This window comes from Eulemur rufifrons, chromosome 16, assembly GCF_041146395.1.
Source record: "Eulemur rufifrons isolate Redbay chromosome 16, OSU_ERuf_1, whole genome shotgun sequence".
NCBI classification, from domain to species: Eukaryota; Metazoa; Chordata; class Mammalia; order Primates; family Lemuridae; genus Eulemur; species Eulemur rufifrons.
This window is the reverse complement of record NC_090998.1, coordinates 90,228,917-90,245,312: the sequence shown is the minus strand read 5'-3', so window position 1 is coordinate 90,245,312 and position 16,396 is coordinate 90,228,917. Positions and strand designations below refer to the sequence as shown.

At 45.2% G+C, this 16,396-nt stretch overlaps 1 protein-coding gene and 1 non-coding gene across 5 annotated transcripts in view; both read right to left on the bottom strand.

Annotated features, from left to right (window-relative positions):
- Positions 1–1,568: 1,568 nt before the first annotated feature.
- XRCC6 (X-ray repair cross complementing 6) overlaps positions 1,569–16,396 on the bottom strand; it is a 27,970-nt gene continuing 13,142 nt past the window's right edge. For all 4 annotated transcript variants that reach the window (XM_069491712.1, XM_069491714.1, XM_069491715.1 and 1 more), the window contains 6 exons: positions 15,462–15,630; positions 14,067–14,228; positions 11,083–11,212; positions 7,758–7,858; positions 3,938–4,051; positions 1,569–2,554 (listed from right to left, as the gene is read on the bottom strand). In XM_069491712.1, coding sequence (XP_069347813.1) covers positions 2,361–2,554; positions 3,938–4,051; positions 7,758–7,858; positions 11,083–11,212; positions 14,067–14,228; positions 15,462–15,630 — 870 coding nt within the window. In that variant the 3' untranslated portion in view covers positions 1,569–2,360. The remainder of the gene's footprint in view (positions 2,555–3,937; positions 4,052–7,757; positions 7,859–11,082; positions 11,213–14,066; positions 14,229–15,461; positions 15,631–16,396) is intronic.
- On the bottom strand, positions 14,326–14,484 carry LOC138397821 (U1 spliceosomal RNA). The gene has a single exon (XR_011235918.1). It is a non-coding gene; the product is annotated as a U1 spliceosomal RNA (small nuclear RNA).

Here is a 16,396-nt window from a genome sequence, read left to right as displayed (position 1 = left end):
CTAGCCATTTCTCTACCTCACTCCAGTGTTGACCCCTAAAGCAATTTCATATTTATTTTTGGAGGTGGAGTTTCAGGTAATGCTTGCTTTCTAGTTCATACAGTCACATGTTCATAACATTTCAATCAGCAACCGATGATGTATATTATGGTGCTATGGTGTTTTTACTGTAGCTTTTTTATGTTTAGATACACAAATACGTATTACAGTGGCCTACAATATTCCGTCAGTAACATGCTGTACAGGTTTGTAGCCGAGGAGCAATAGGCTATACCATATAGCCTGGGTATGTGGTAGGCTAAACTATTTAGGTACCCTGTGTGATGTTTACATGATGGCAGAATGCCTAGCAGCACATTTTTCAGGATGTATCCCCGTTTAGTGACATATGACTGTACTTTATTTCTTGTGTATGTACTTTTATAATTATAATCCAAAAGACTGAAATAATTTAGGAGAAAGGGGAGCTCCAGAAAGCCAGCCTCCATCTAAATGGAAACTAGGGCCTGGAAGTTCCATCTTTGCTGAGTGTTCCATATTTTGTTTCTTTAACACTCCAGACCCCCTTCCTTCTCAAATCCTTTGCACTCGGCATGCTTTGACTATACTGGCTTTCTCCTCATTCTAATCTTAATTCAAAAATCACTTTAGGATGTTTCCTTTTCCTCCTAGCTCTGTAACAGTCTTTTTTTTTTTTTTTAACTTGAACATAACTAATATCTGAGATTGTTTTCCAATTATTATTAGGTGGCAGGAATTTGTGTGGTGCTCTAGCGCGTAGATGCTCCAAAAATGTAGAATGCATAACCTGAGCCCAGACATGGAAGCAAGGAGGAAATCTAATCATTCCTATCCAGCTACCTAAGCAGTTGGTTGCAAAATTTTTATAAATGATTTATTTGGGGCCGGGCACAGTGGCACATGCTAGCACTTTGGGAGGCAGAGGTGGGAGAACCACTTGATGCTAGGAGTTCAAGACCAGCCCAGGCAATATAGTGAGCCCTGTCTCTACAGAAAATTTAAAAATCAGCTGGGCGTGGTGGTGCACACCTTTAGCCTCAGATATTGAAGAGGCTGAGATGGATCACTTGAGCCCAGGAGTTCAAGGTTACAGTGAGCTATGACTGCACCATTGCACTCCAACCTGGGCAACAAGGAGACCTTGTCTCTAAAATAGACAAACAGGCCGGGCCCGGTGGCTCACGCCTGTAATCCTAGCACTCTGAGAGGCCGAGGTGGGAGGATCGCTCGAGGTCAGGAGTTAGAGACCAGCCTGAGCAAAAGTGAGACCCCGTTTCTACTAAAAACAGAAAGAAATGATCTGGACAGCTAAAAATATCTATAGAAAAAAAATTAGCCGAGCATGGTGGCACATGCCTATAGTCCCAGCTACTCGGGAGGCGAAGGCAGAAAGATTTCTTAAGCCCAGGAGTTTGAGGTTCCTGTGAGCTAGGCTGACGCCACGGCACTCTAGCCTGGGCAACAGAGTGAGACTCCATCTCAAAAAAAACACACAATTAAAACAAACAAATAAAATTTTATTTTGGAGAATCTTATTGCTTCTGAAATCTGATTTTTAGACCTTAACATGACACATGTTTAAAGGAAAGTAGATAGGAGGCCAAAGGACAGGGAGAATCCTACTAGGTTTGTCATTCCTGAAGTTATGTTCACCTGTCCTTAATTGTCACACACTCGCCCACCCCCACTGGTACGTTTTGTTTCCATTGTGATGGTGTGTTCCCAATGAGAAAATGATGCTAATAGCCAATGGCCAGTGAGCTTTGGATGCAAGGCAGACAAACCCTTCTCCTTCACACTACAGAATAATGTATAGAACCAGGTGCAGTGGCTCACGTCTATAATCCTAGCACTCTGGCAAGCCAAGGCAGGAGGGTTGCTTGAGGTCAGGAGTTCAAGACCAGACTGAGCACGAACGAGACCCCATCTCTACTAAAAATGGAAAAATTAGCTGGGTGTCGTGGTACACACCTGTAGTCTCAGCTACTAGGGAGGCTGAGGTAGGAGGATGGCTTGAACCCAGGACTTTGAGGTTGCTGTGAGCTAAGCTGATGCCACAGCACTCTAGCCTGGGCAACAGAGTGAGACTCTGTCTCCAAAAAAAAAAAAAATGTATGGTAGAAAGTTAGGGCTTTTTATTTGGCAGTAACATAAGGCACAGCAAAGTGGGAGGACTACGTGTCCTCCATGGCAACAGAAAGTCTCAAATGTAAAGTCCCTTGGCTTCTGTCAGGGAGACTCCTTCTAGCTCAGGAGAAACATTTTTTAACTTGCTAAGAAGAACAAAACCAGGCAGCCTGGCTGCAGTGTGGAAGGATGGCTGGATGTATGGTCTCTGGTCAGTTCTGGAAGTGCTTGGTGAGTACATCCAGCAGCTCCTGCTTCTTCACCCCACCCTTTAGCCCATACACCCTGCAGGCCTCCCTTAGCACTGGCACGGTCAACTTGCCCAGCGTGCCCTTGCTGACGTGGGCCTTCAGCTCCTCTTCAGAAAACTCCATCTTGGGCCTTTTGCTTCCAGAACCTTCACCATCTGGGGGAAGAGGTCAGGAGGAAGTGATTGGAAATGCTACTAGTGGCATCCCAGCTACGCAGCCTGGGGGCCCTCTTATGATCGGATGATCTGGGCTGCAGTTAATCATTTTCCATAAAGCTGTGACGCCTACCTAGAACAACATGGCAAAGACAGCTTGAAATAGGCAGCTTCACTTAAGTGTAGACTGTGCAGAGGTCTTAGAGCAGTTTGCCAGGGCACTACAGCCATCCCTTCTGATGCAGAAAGGAGAAAGCAACTTGGCCACCAACCTAACCTCTCACAGCAACGTTTCCTCAGCACGGCCCAAATGTGGCTTTACGTGACCAAAGACAGCCAGAAAGATTTCAGCCAAAGCCAGAATTGTTCTAAAATGGTAAGCATGCACGTGCTGTCCTGAAGTGTGAGCATAATGGTAAAGAACTTGGTGTCCATCGGTAAGAGAAAGGACCGGTCCAGTAAAATGGACTAAAAATGGTTAAGACTAGTAACAGGTAGTACACGGAAAAGAAAAAAATGTCCAGTAAAACTACATCTCACTCATAACTGGAGAACTGCAAATCAAAACAGGACATAAGTTTCCCTATGTCATTTTTGTGGAAATTTTAAAAAACAGTATCTAAAACCCAGGCCTACAATATTCAGTACAGTAACATGCTGTACAGGTTTGTACAGGTTTACATTTATCCGCTTTTTGGATAGGGGGTAAAAGTATCACTATTTTGGGAGGCAATTCTTACCAGATTTGTAAATGTCTACACCTTGACCCAGCAACTCCACTGTAAGAATTTACCCTGTCGGTCAACAATGGTTGCTCATGCTCCCTGTAGCACAGCCATTGATGCAGGTCTGGCCAAATAAACTGGGGTACATCCCTCTAGTGAAGTGCTCTGCAGCCTTTTTAAAATGAGGTAGATACTTAAATTGATATAAATAACTGTCCATATGTAGCTGAATAACAAAATAGCAAACTAGAAAAGAATGAATACTGTTTCGTTTATGCTGAGATAATGTATGTTGGTATATGTAAATACATATGTTTGAATAGATATTTCTGAAAGGACATTATCCTCTGTGATAAGACCATAAAGACAACTTTTAAAAATAACCCACTGATGGGAGGATCACTTGAGGCCAGGAGTTTGAGACCAGCCTGGGCAACATCGAGAGACCCCATCTCTACAAAAAATTTTTTAAAAGTTAGCTGGGCTTGGTGGCACACACCTGTAGTCCCAGCTATTCAAGAGATTGAGGCTGGAGGATTGCTCGAGCCCAGAAATTCGAGGCTGCCGTGAGCTGATAGTGCCACTCCACTCCAGCCTAGGTGACAGAGAGAGACCTTGTCTCTTAAAATAAAATAATCCACTGAACTCAGCTCCTCACCTTGTTTCTGCTTGGTAACTTTCCTCTCAGGATTGTAATCGGGTGGGTAGACAAGTTCCTTAAACTCATCCACCAGGGAGCCCAGTCTTTTATTCATTGCTTCAATCTTGGGCACTGGAAAATCAAAACACAAAAGAGTGGTCTGGTGAGTCACAAATTTACTGTAGTCACACTTACTACAGCCAGGCACTGTTCTAAATGCTTTACACTTATTATTTTTATTTAATCCTTCCAACAATCTATATGGTAGGTAAATTTGTCTCCCCATTTTACACAGGAGGAAAGCAGAGCGGTCAAACAGCTGGGAAGTGGCAGAGTGGAGATACTGGGCTAGATTCTGGGAATTCAAACAAGAATCTGTGACCACAGTGGGCTTACAGAGCAAGGAGGTGAGTAAAACCAAGCCATGAAAGAAGGGACTATACAGGGCACACTGGAACACGGGAGAGGTCGGGAAAGACTGTGCAGTAGAGTCTGGAAAGATGAGAAGCAAGAGAGGGCATGTGGGAGAAACAGCAGGTAACATGCAACTTGAAGGTGGGGTGCGCGGAGGGCAGGGCACAGGAGGCAGGAAAGGCAGGCGTGGCGAGTCACGGAAGCTTGGATGTCTTCCAAGGAATTAGGCCTTATGCTAACAACAGTGGAAAAACTGAAGGGCTCTGAGCAGGGGAACAACAAATCAATTTGCATTCAGAAAGATCCCCTGACAGCTGTGTGGAGTATGAACTTAAGATACAACAGTACCCTGCTGAAGATGGGGAGGGGGACCCCATAAACATGACAAGTGACAGAACTGGCATGGAATGTGAGGGGGCAGGGAGATGACTGGTTGGGATGGCAGAGCATTCCCCAAGACAAACACAACAGGGTAAGGAGGCTATAGAGGAAAGATAATATTTCAGTTTCCTTCTTTGTTAGCTTCCAGCTCTACAGTTTGTAGAGCTTTTGATGTAAGCCACATCACAGCCAATAGTGACAGAATGGGTCTCTCGTGACCACATTTGCAAAGCGCTGAGGGGAGATCCTGCCCCCTGGTCTACCTAGACAAGGCAATGTCAGAAGCCCCACGTTCCAGACTGCAGGAGCCTTCTGCTAGAGCACTGGCTCACAACCTGGGAATCACCAGGGGAGTAAGTACCAAGGCCCAAACCCCACCTCTAGAGATTTAATTTGTCTGGAGTGAGGCCTGAATGGCCAGATTTTTTAAAGCCCCCAGATGATTCTGTTTTGTATCCAAAGTTGAGAACCAATGTGCAAAAGGTAGTGGCAGGCGTGGTGGCTCACACCTGCAATCCTAGCACTCTGGGAGGCCGAGGCGGGAGGATCACTCGAGGTCAGGAGTTCGAGACCAGCCTGAGCAATAGCGAGACCCTGTCTCTACTAAAAAAATAGAAAGAAATTATCTGGAAAACTAAAAATATATAGAAAAAATTAGCCGGACCTGGTGGCGCATGCCTGTAGTCCCAGCTACTCGGGAGGCTGAGGCAGAAGGATTGCTTGAGCCCAAGAGTTTGAGGTTGCTGTGAGCTAGGCTGATGCCACGGCACTCTAGCCCCGGCAACAGAGTGAGACTCTATCTCAAAATAAATAAATAAAGGTAGTGGCAAAAATCTCAGAATCACCTGGAAGGCTTGTTAAAACACAAGTTGCTGGGCCCCAATCTGAGCTTCAAATTCAATCAGCTTGGGATAGGGCTCAAGAATTTGCATTTGTTAACAAGTGCCCAGGTGACATCAAGGCTGCCAGTCCAGGGACCACACTTTGAGAACCATAGTGTAACCTGATGAGAGGGCACCCAGGGAGCAGGGAAATGCCAGAGAAAGATGGGGCTCAGGGTCCCCCAGAGGACCCCCATGTTTAGCAGAGGGGAAAAGGAAAGAGATCCAGAAAAGGTGTCTCAGAGTTACGCTGATACAGGAGAAAACCAAGAAAGACACTATGGTGTCGCAAACCTAGAAGAAAGTGGGAAAAGATTTTCTAGTCTTCAATAAGTATTTATTAAAAGAAAACCGTATCATTGTGTTAGAGGGAAACAGGCATTTGATTAGAAGAGAGTGAGGGATGTAAAAGAGGAAAGAGTCAAAGGGTCAGATGTCTGAGCAGTAGGACATCCAGGTCCTTAGGTAGATGCCAACCAGGCGGCTAGAAGAAAGGACAGGGCAGGAGATGCAGGCTTGGGGGTCAGGGCCATGAGATGGTTACTGAGGCTGTGGGAGTGAAGGAGAAAGCCAGCAGAAAGGCAGAGAAGAGAGGGCTGAGGATGGAAACCTGGTTGTTTAGGTTTATAGGAAATACTAAGGCAGCCAAAAGCTGTTTTGAAAATAGAGATAGTAAGAGAAAACAGGACTTTCCATGAAATCACAGGGCCAGGAAGCCAGACTGTAAGAGGCTGAGGCCCTGGAAGTGGAAAGTAGCTGTGGACTGAGAACAACTGTGCTCTGAGCACTTCCTGAGTGTCAGCGCCTCTATTGTCCTAACACCTTGTACGAACAATATCACCATTCCCATTTTACCAAAAACGAACCAAGTCTCAGAAAGATTAGGTAATATTCCCCAAGTCACTGGACTTAGTAAGTAGCAAAGCTGAGATTTCAAACACATCAGTCATTTCCAAAACCTGTGTCCTTAACCACCTTGCTAGGCACTAGACAACTGACTTACTAATTTGCCCGAAGTCCATAGAGGAGACAACACAAGGGTTTCTCTTCTTCCAGATCCAGCTAGACAGAGTAACACTGGTCCAATAACTCTTATGCTTTTGATGCTGGGGCTATTTTGTCTAATATGAAAGAGATCATAAGCCAAGCACGGTGGCTCACTTCTATGATTCTAGCACCTTGGGAGCCAAGGTGGGAGGATCACTTGAGGTCAGGAGTTCAAAACCAGCCTGAGCCAAGAGCAAGACCCCATCTCTACAAAAAATAGAAAAAGATTAGCAGAGCATGGTGGCATGTGCCTGTAGTCAGAGCTACTCAGGAGGCTAAGGCAGGAGGATCGCTTGAGCCCAGGAGTTTGAGGTTGCTGTGAGCTACAATGAGGCCACTGCACTCTAGCCTGGGCAACAGAGTGAGACTGTCTCAACCAAAAAAAAAAAAAGAGAGAGAGATATCATTAATAACTTGGAAGGTAAGCAGGTCAAACTAATTGTTCTGATCTTTTTAGCCTCTACAAGAATCTTCATTAAATCTAATCTGTTTCCCAGTGGATATTTACTTCTATCACTAAACTTCCTGTGTTCTTCTTATGAAATACTTAAGAGAATAACAATCAAGAGGCAGGTCTAGCAGCAAGGTCAAAGAACCCAGCCTGGGAGGCCAAACAAAGCTCTTTGATGCTGGGTAACAAGGTAGCTTTTCTCAGGCAGAGCATGCAGAGTCTGACGGAGAGGCAGTAAGAACAGTGGTTCAGAGCAAGGGCTCTAGGTGGGATTCGATGGGTTCCAACATAGATCCACCACTTACTATTTAGGGCAAATCACTCAGGGCAACCTTCTCTATAAAATTGGGACAATTACAGCCCTTCCCTCATAGTTAATGTTGTACATTATTTTTTAAACTTTCACCAACATGTCATAAGGTGGCCTAATTCAGGGCAGGTCTCAAAGGCCTGGCACTCTCTCCTCCTCTCACTGCAGAACCAGCCAAATGTGTTCCCGGGCTGTTTAAGCTGGTCTAGAAAATTTCTCAAACGGAGATGGTCTGGACAAAAAGGTTACGTCTTTAGAGAGAGCTAGGAAATACATCACGTACTGCTTCAGAGTAAAATCAATGAGAAGGCCCCTCATGAAAAGAACTTCTTGACTCAGTCACAATTTTCTTACATGTCAGATCGACGGCTTGTTCAGGCTCCATCAGATCCAAAGCCAAGGCCTCCAGGTTCCTGAAGTGCTGCTGTAGCACTGGGTTCTCAAAGCTGTCACTTCTGTTGAAACAGTAATAATAACATAAAATTAAACATAACAACTTAAACATGTAAAAAATAAGTCCAGCTGAGATGCCCCAAGTTTAGCTGAGGAAAACACCCCAAGTAAAACAGTTGGGAATCATGTCTCAAATCAGTTTTTCTCTCTTCAGTTTTCAGTTTATTATCTGATACTAGAGATCCACGTCCATTTAAAAGCAAACCTGCCCATCTGTCTGTCACTGGAAGCTGTGGGCAGAGACAGAAATAGAGGAGGTTGGGTCATGCCAGTACGGAGGAAAGACAAAGGCGAGTGGGGGGAGATAGGGCGATGCTGAACCCCCAATGTGCTTTCCTTTTCCTGCACGCAGCAGCAGCATCGCGGGTGTAAAGAGTATGGATCTAGGGTGAGACAGCTGTGGGTTTTAATCCTGGCTCCATCTCCTCTAAGCCTGAGTTTCCTCATCTGTAAGACAGGCTGGAAACCTAGCTTTCAGAGTTGTTATGAAGACTAAATGAGATAATGTTGGAATTGTATCTGGAACAGTGTCTGGCACATGGTAGACTCTTGCTTCCGTTTGTCTAGTAAAGGAGTATACCAGAAGGTTATATTTGAGGGAGAAAGGTATCATTTTGCCCAGAGGTGGGGCAGTGGCCTAGAGACAAAAGATGGAATGTGAAAAACCCCTACAACTCAATGGCAAAAAAGTTAATAACCCTATTTTAAAATGGGCTAAGGGCTGGGCATGGTGGCTTGTACCTATAGTCCCAGCTACTTGGGAGGATCACTTTTTTTTTTTGGAGACAGAGTCTCACTTTGTTGCCCAGGCTAGAGTGAGTGCCGTGGTGTCAGCTTAGCTCACAGCAACCTCAGACTCCTCGGCTTAAGCAATCCTACTGCCTCAGCCTCCCGAGTAGCTGGGACTACAGGCATGCGCCACCATGCCCGGCTAATTTTTTTTCTTTTTTCTTTTTCTTTTTTTTTTTTGAGACAGAGTCTCACTCTGTTGCCCAGGCTAGAGTGAGTGCCATGGCGTTAGCCTAGCTCACAGCAACCTCAAACTCCTGAACTCAAGCGATCCTCCTGTCTCAGCCTCCCGAGTAGCTGGGACTATAGGCATGCACCACCATGCCCGGCTAATTTTTTTTTATATATATTTTTAGCTGTCCATATAATTTCTTTCTATTTTTAGTAGAGATGGGGTCTCGCTCTTGCTCAGGCTGGTCTCGAACTCCTGAGCTCAAACGATCCGCCCACCTCGGCCTCCCAGAGTGCTAGGATTACAGGCGTGAGCCACCGCGCCCGGCCCTAATTTTTTTTTTTTTCTATATAGATTTTTAGTTGTCCATGTAATGTCTTTCTATTTTTAGTAGAGACGGGGTCTCGCTCAGGCTGGTCACGAACTCCTGACCTTGAGCAATCCACCCGCCTCGGCCTCCCAGAGTGCTAGGATTACAGGCGTGAGCCACCGGCGCCCAGCCGGGAGGATCACTTGAGCCCAGTAGTTAGTTCATGGCCAGCCTGGGCAATATTGTGAGACCTCATCTCTAAAAACTCTAATAAAGGGAGCTGAGTATAGTGGCTCATGCCTGTAATTCCAGCTATTTGGGAGGCTGAGGTGGGAGGACAGCGTAAGGCCAGAAGTTTGAGGCTGCAGGGCACTATGATCACACCACTGCACTCCAGCCTGGGCAATAGATTTTCTTTCTTTTTTTTTCTTCTTTTCTTTTTTTTCTTTTATTCTTTTTGCGAAGAAGTGGAGAAGTATGGGCAATAGATTTTGAGACCTTTTCTCTAAAAAAAAAAATAAAATAAATTTAAAAAAATTTTATTTTAAGTGGGCTAAGCCGGGCATGGTAGCATGCTACTAGGGAGATGAAGGCAGGAGGATTGCTTGAGCCCAGGAGTTTGAGGTTGCTGTGAGCTATCATAAGGCCACTGCACTCCAGCCTAGGTGACTAAAAGAGACCCTGTCTCAAAAAAGTAAATAAAAAGATAGTTTGTGAAAAAAATTACGTTTGGCATCACATTATGTAGGCTCTGAGAGATGGTATATGAGAGGGAATGACTTGAATTATTTAATCATTCTTTTAAGCTTGTAACAATTTACATTGGATTTTTTTTTTTTTATTGAGACAGAGTCTCACTCTGTCACCCAGGCTGGAATACAGTGGTGTCATCATAGCTCACTGCAGCCTCAAACTCTCAGCCTCAAGCAATCCTCCTGCCTCAGCCTCTGGAGCAGTGGGGACTATAGGTATGGACACCACGCCTGGCTAATTTTTTTTTTTTTTTCTATTTTTTGTAGAGACAGGGTCTTGTTCTTGCTCAGGCTAGTCTCGAACTCCTGACCTCAAGCGATCCTCCCACCTTGGCCTCCCAGAGTGCTAACGTTACAGGCTTGAGTCACCATGCCCAGCCTATGTTAGATTTTTTTTCTTTTGAGATGGGTTTCACTACATCACCCAGGCTGGTCTCGAACTCCTGGGCTTAAGCAATCCTCCTGCCTCAGCCTCCTGAGTGGCTGGGACTATAGGGATGAGCAACTGTACCTGGCTTACATTAGATTTATTTACTTTCTGTCATCGTGTGACAACACACATAACCAACGAAACTAAGAAATTTCCCAGGCCGGGCGCGGTGGCTCACGCCTGTAATCCTAGCACTCTGGGAGGCCGAGGTGGGCGGATCGTTTGAGCTCAGGAGTTCGAGACCAGCCTGAGCAAGAGCGAGACCCCATCTCTACTAAAAAAATAGAAAGAAATTATACGGACAGCTAAAAAATATATATAGAAAAAATTAGCCGGGCATGGTGGTGCATGCCTGTAGTCCCAGCTACTCGGGAGGCTGAGAAAGGAGGATCCCTTGAGCTCAGGAGTTTGAGGTTGCTGTGAGCTGGGCTGACGCCATGGCACTCACTCTAGCCTGGGCAACAGAGAGAGACTCTGTCTCAAAAAAAAAAAAAAAAAAGAATTTTCCCCTTACTGTTACTTTCTTGAACTTGTTCAGTCAACTAATCTGCTTTCTAAGCACAACACAACAGGTCCACCAGCACAATCCCAGAGTCTCCAATATAATAAGAGCTTCCATTCTCTATATAGCTTTTAAAAAGCTGTAAGTAACAAGTAATAATCTATCAGCTGACTGATTAAAGAAAGTCATGTTCTCTTGGTCTACGCCTAACTCGAATTTCCAGTAAGACCGTCAGCTCGGGAGAAAGCCTGAGACTGACCCCAGTACTCACCTGTACTTGAAGCGGAGCTTCTGAACAATCGCCTTCATCTTGTCCACCTGCTCTGGGTTTGCTATGACTTTTTCAGTAACGGGCACCTTCCGCTTATCATCAGCATAGGGCAAGAAGACAAGCTGGAAGCCTGAAGGGAGATAAATTTTCTGAGATTTGACTTACAGTATTGCAGTCATTTGTTTCTCAGCTCTAAATTCACCCTCCTATGTCCTGTGACGCTGGTGCTGGGGCCCTGTAACCCCCATTTCTCCTTTACCAGCTGATTCCTGTTAGTGTCTGCCTAACAGACTCCCCCTGGAGTCTCTGGAGGACTGCAAGGCAGGAGGGGTGCTCTTCCTGTACACGTAGACCCCCCTACCCTATTAGTTCAAGATCCCCAGTGGATGCCTGTAACCTCAGATAGTACTGAGCCTGCTTGCTGTCAATCGGAACACATTTCTGTGTCTTCCACCCACAAGGTAATGCGTTGCCATCTTAACTAAGTACTTGTCACACACTGTAGCCATAACTTTTGTAGTCTGAGGTACAACAGGAAAACCAGCATGAATTTCTTTTTCCTTCTGCACAATTTCATGGATAGAAGATTCATTCTTGCTGTAGATCTTAGCCACCTTAGCATAAGATATTTTTTCTTCCTTAAGGTCAAGAATTTTCACCTTTTCACTTAAAGGAAGCACTTTATGGCTTCTCTTTGGAGTATCCAAATTACTAACATCAGTACTCTTGTGCTTTGGGCCATTATTAAGTAAAATAAGGGTGACTTGAACACAAGCACTGGGATACCAATACCACAACAGTCAATCTGATAACCAAGACGGCTACTAAGTGACTAACGGGTGGGTAGCATTTATAGCGTGGAGCCACTGAACAAAGCAATGACTCATGTCACGGGCAGGACAGCACTTATAAATCATTTATTTCTGGAATTTTCCATTTAATATTTTTGGACCACTGTTGACTGCAGGTAACTGAAACCATGGAAGCAAAACCGCAGATAAGGGGGGACCACTCTATTTACAGTTCCTACTTTCCACCCCAGCAAGGACCCTTCACCTGGCTGCGGCAGGTGGTTCCAGTCCCCGGCTTTTCTTATACATCCAGGGCCAGCTGCACAGTCCGGTGCCCCCTCTCTGGAGGGCCAAGTGCCAGCTCCAGTGGGCCCTCCTCTGAGCTTCAACCTCTCTCCTTTGTTCCTCTACCCTCTATCATGCGCTAAAAAGAAACAGCTACAGGTTATCAGGCTGATCGTGGTTTAATTACTGATGGGCTCTAGAAGGACTAAAAAATCTAGACACTGTAACCAAGTGCTGCTGCCAGGTGAAGGGCCCTTGCTAGCAACGCTGACAACAGCACTGAGCAAACAGGGAGGAGCAAGTCCCTCACCTCTCCCCTGCCCTCCACGCCGCCACTGACACAGCCTGTTTGAGAGCCAGCTGCGAAAGGAGAAGACGGGCTTGAAGCATCTCAGCCTCAGCAGCACAGAGCATACAAAAGGGTGAATTGGGCTGGGCGCGGTGGCTCACGCCTGTAATCCTAGCACTCAGGGAGGCCGAGGCGGGTGGATCGCTCAAGGTCAGGAGTTCGAGACCAGCCTGAGCAAGAGCGAGACCCCGTCTCTACTAAAAATAGAAAGAAATTATATGGACAACTAAAATATATATAGAAAAAATTAGCCGGGCATGGTGGCGCGTGCCTGTAGTCCCAGCTACTCGGGAGGCTGAGACAGGAGGATCGCGTGAGCCCAGGAGTTTGAGGTTGCTGTGAGCTAGGCATGACGCCATGGCACTCACTCTAGCCTGGGCAACAAAGTGAGACTCTGTCTCAAAAAAAAAAAAAAAAAAAGGGTGAATTGGAGCTGAGAGACAATAGCTTAATAACTTAGTGTTCCTGAGCATTCCAATGACCAAAGTTAAAACTATAATACATTCAAAGAGTTACTTTAGGAAGTTCACTTTTATGAGCATGGGAAGGGAAGGAAGACTATCATCCGCTGATGACTTTGTGCTAAGAACCTGTATATTTATTAATTTATCTCAAATGTAAAACAACCTTGAGGGAAAGGTGTTCTAGAATCCCCATCTTTGTAAATAAGAAATATAAATAGAAAGGTTAAATTATTTGACCAAGTTGGCCAGCTAACAAGATGGGCGTGAATCAAAAGCAAGCAAGCTTTCAGAAACATAAACGTAAGGCCGGGCGCGGTGGCTCACGCCTGTAATCCTAGCACTCTGGGAGGCCGAGGCGGGTGGATCGCTCAAGGTCAGGAGTTCGAGACCAGCCTGAGCAAGAGCGAGACCCCGTCTCCACTAAAAATAGAAAGAAATTATCTGGCCAACTAAAATATATATAGAAAAAAAAAAATTAGCCGGGCATGGTGGCACATGCCTGTAGTCCCAGCTACTAGGGAGGCTGAGGCAGGAGGATCGCTTAAGCCCAGGAGTTTGAGGTTGCTGTGAGCTAGACTGACGCCACGGCACTCACTCTAGCCTGGGCAACAAAGCAAGACTCTGTCTCAAAAAAAAAAAAAAAAAAGAAACATAAACATAAGATAAAATCAAGTCTGACTTCAAAATCCATGGTCTTTCCACTATACCCCACTGCCTCAACAAACCCCATGGTTTGGTTTGTAAGGAGATAAACCAAACATGAGACATTACAATGTCTCAAACAATGGCTTACAATTACCCAAACAATGGCTTTTAATAAAGAAAGGTGTCAGCAGCAAGGGCCTTGTGTCAAAAACTTGCAAATGGTCCCTAAGCAGACAATTCTTAACCCTGGCTGCAGATCTGCCTTGTAGGGCTGTGCATGCTGTGCACTGCACCACCATATTTGGTGGCCTTATGGGGCTGTGCATCAAATTCACCCAAGAAACCTTAAAAATACACATTTCCCAGCCCTCATTTCTGGAGACTATGGTTCAGCAGGTCCCATGAATGATTCCAGAGCACAGGCAAGCTTCAGAAGCCTTGGAAATGTACCTGGAGGAGTCACTTGAATTTTCTGGTCATCCAACTCCTCTTCCTGTGGCACCAAAGCCACAAAACAAGGGGGGATGTTCTTGCGGGGTGTATATCTGCACACTGCTAGGACCTCCTTCTCCAGGCACTTGATGAGTAGAGCACTGAACAGGGTTGAGCTCCCTAGAAAACAAATGTCCCAGCAGCCTACATCCCAAAGAGGTCTCCTCCTTTCTTCCCTCTTAGCCCTATAATTTCTCTTCCATTTTCTTTTTTTCTTCAGGGGAGAGTGTGAACGCAGTCCCCCACTACACAAATTATGCAGTCGAGTTTCCCACCGTTGGGGAAATCGCAGGGGTCAGCACATGTGGAGTGCAATGGGTAAGCTCACCCTGGGAAAGCCACCTTCGTGATCGTGGCATGTCTTCCATGTTTTCAAAGGGTTTATGAAGCCCCAACAGGTGAGGGGTGAGAAACCCAGAGCTGAGGGGAAAGTTGGGGCAGTAGAAGTGTAGAAAGAAGAGAAAGGAAAGGAATAAGAGGTCTAGAAACCCCATATACTCCATTTAGAATGTGGACTACTAGTGTCAGTTCACTTTTACTGACAGTAAAAACATGAGCTCCAGGTGTTAATGAAAACCAATCAAGTCAAATCTGGGGGGCTCACGAGCTGCAGCACAGAAGACAGGTCTGGGCAGCACAAATAAACACAAGAGCAGAGTTTATGTCGTCTTTAATTGACAACACTAGAGAAAAAGCTGTGGGTTTGTTTGGTTTTTGTATGTTGTTCTCTATCTGATGTGTCAAAGAAAGAAGTATATAGGAAATAAGGATTCCTCCCACCCCCCGCCACCAGTTTCTCCTAAGAAAAGGAAGTAAGTGTTTAAATGCTAAACTCCATAGTCCCTCCTGGATATTCACAATGCGTATCAGTATATTAGAGGTCCTAAAGAAATCTCTTTAACTTTTGTTTAGTTCCACATTTCCAAAATTTGAGAAGGAAACACTTTTAAAATACTCCATTAGGGCAGGCATGGTGGTTCACACCTGTAATCCCAACATATAGGGAGGCTGAAGCGAGAAGATCACTTGAGGCCAGGAGTTTGAGACCAGCCTAGGCAACATAGTGAGACCTTGCCTGTACAAAAAATTAAAATTAGCCAGGCATGGTGGCACATGTCTGTAGTCCCAACTACTCAGGAGGCTGAGCTCAGGAGTTCAAGGCTGCAGTGAGCTATGATCGCACCACTGTACTCCAGCCTGGGCAACAGAGACCCTGTCTCAAAAAAAAAAAAAAAAAAAATACCCCATTAACATCTCCTGTAGGGTGTCTAAGCAACACCCATTCAGGAACCGCTGCCCCATAAACAGTGTTCTGTGTTAGTCACCCACTCATCCTTGGTCTGTGCCACCTACCGTTCACCAGGGACTCCTCAGGGTACACGAACAGGGAGGGCCTCAGGTAGTGGTGCATCTTCAGCATTGCTAAGGGCTTGAAACCAATGAGAATCAAACCTGGTTCATCAAACCGTTTCAGCTCTTCTGTTTCCTCTTTCTCTAGCACAATCTGACGACTCCCATAGATCTAAGGCAGGGAAACAGAGAGAGGCTATGCAAAACAGCTGCTGCATGACTCTAGCAGGTTAAAATCAGATCAGGAGCAGGAAGAGGGCTCAGCAGGGCATCCTCCTCCGATAACAGGGGATTAACATTTACTGAGTGACTACCAGGTACTTCACATTTGTCATCTAATTTTTCTTCTGTAACAGTCCTAGGAGGTAGGTGTTAAAAACTGTTTTAAAGATGAGTGAACTGAGGCTCAGTTGTTGGGTAACTTGTACAAATGAATTGGGCTTTGAACCCAGATCTTTCTGGTGCCAAAGGCCATGCTCTTCAGGTATTTATTCCTTCTCCCATTTAACATGTAGTGAGCTCTAAGCACTATCCCTGACACACAAAGGATGCTTAAACCATACCTATTTACTGAATGAGAGGACCTATGTCAGGTACTGTGCTAGGTCTCAGGGTGGGAAGCAGACACAACATACATATATAAGTATTACTTCCAGATTAATATTTGCATTTTGATCCTGGATATGTGATAACAGCACTTAGTAGCACAAATTTGTGTTTTATGAACAAAAAAAGAGCCCTCAATGTTTTTTTCAGGCATAATGGAGATAGAACAAAACTCAGTAACCAGAAGAACTATTGCCTATGAATAAACCCATATGAAAAACTAGTTACTTCCAAAATGGAAGAGGAAATTTCTTTTCTTTGTCTTCACAAAGTAGGGCAAAATCCTCCAGCTTGAAATTTGTGCTCCAAAAAACATTTCATGATTTGAATCA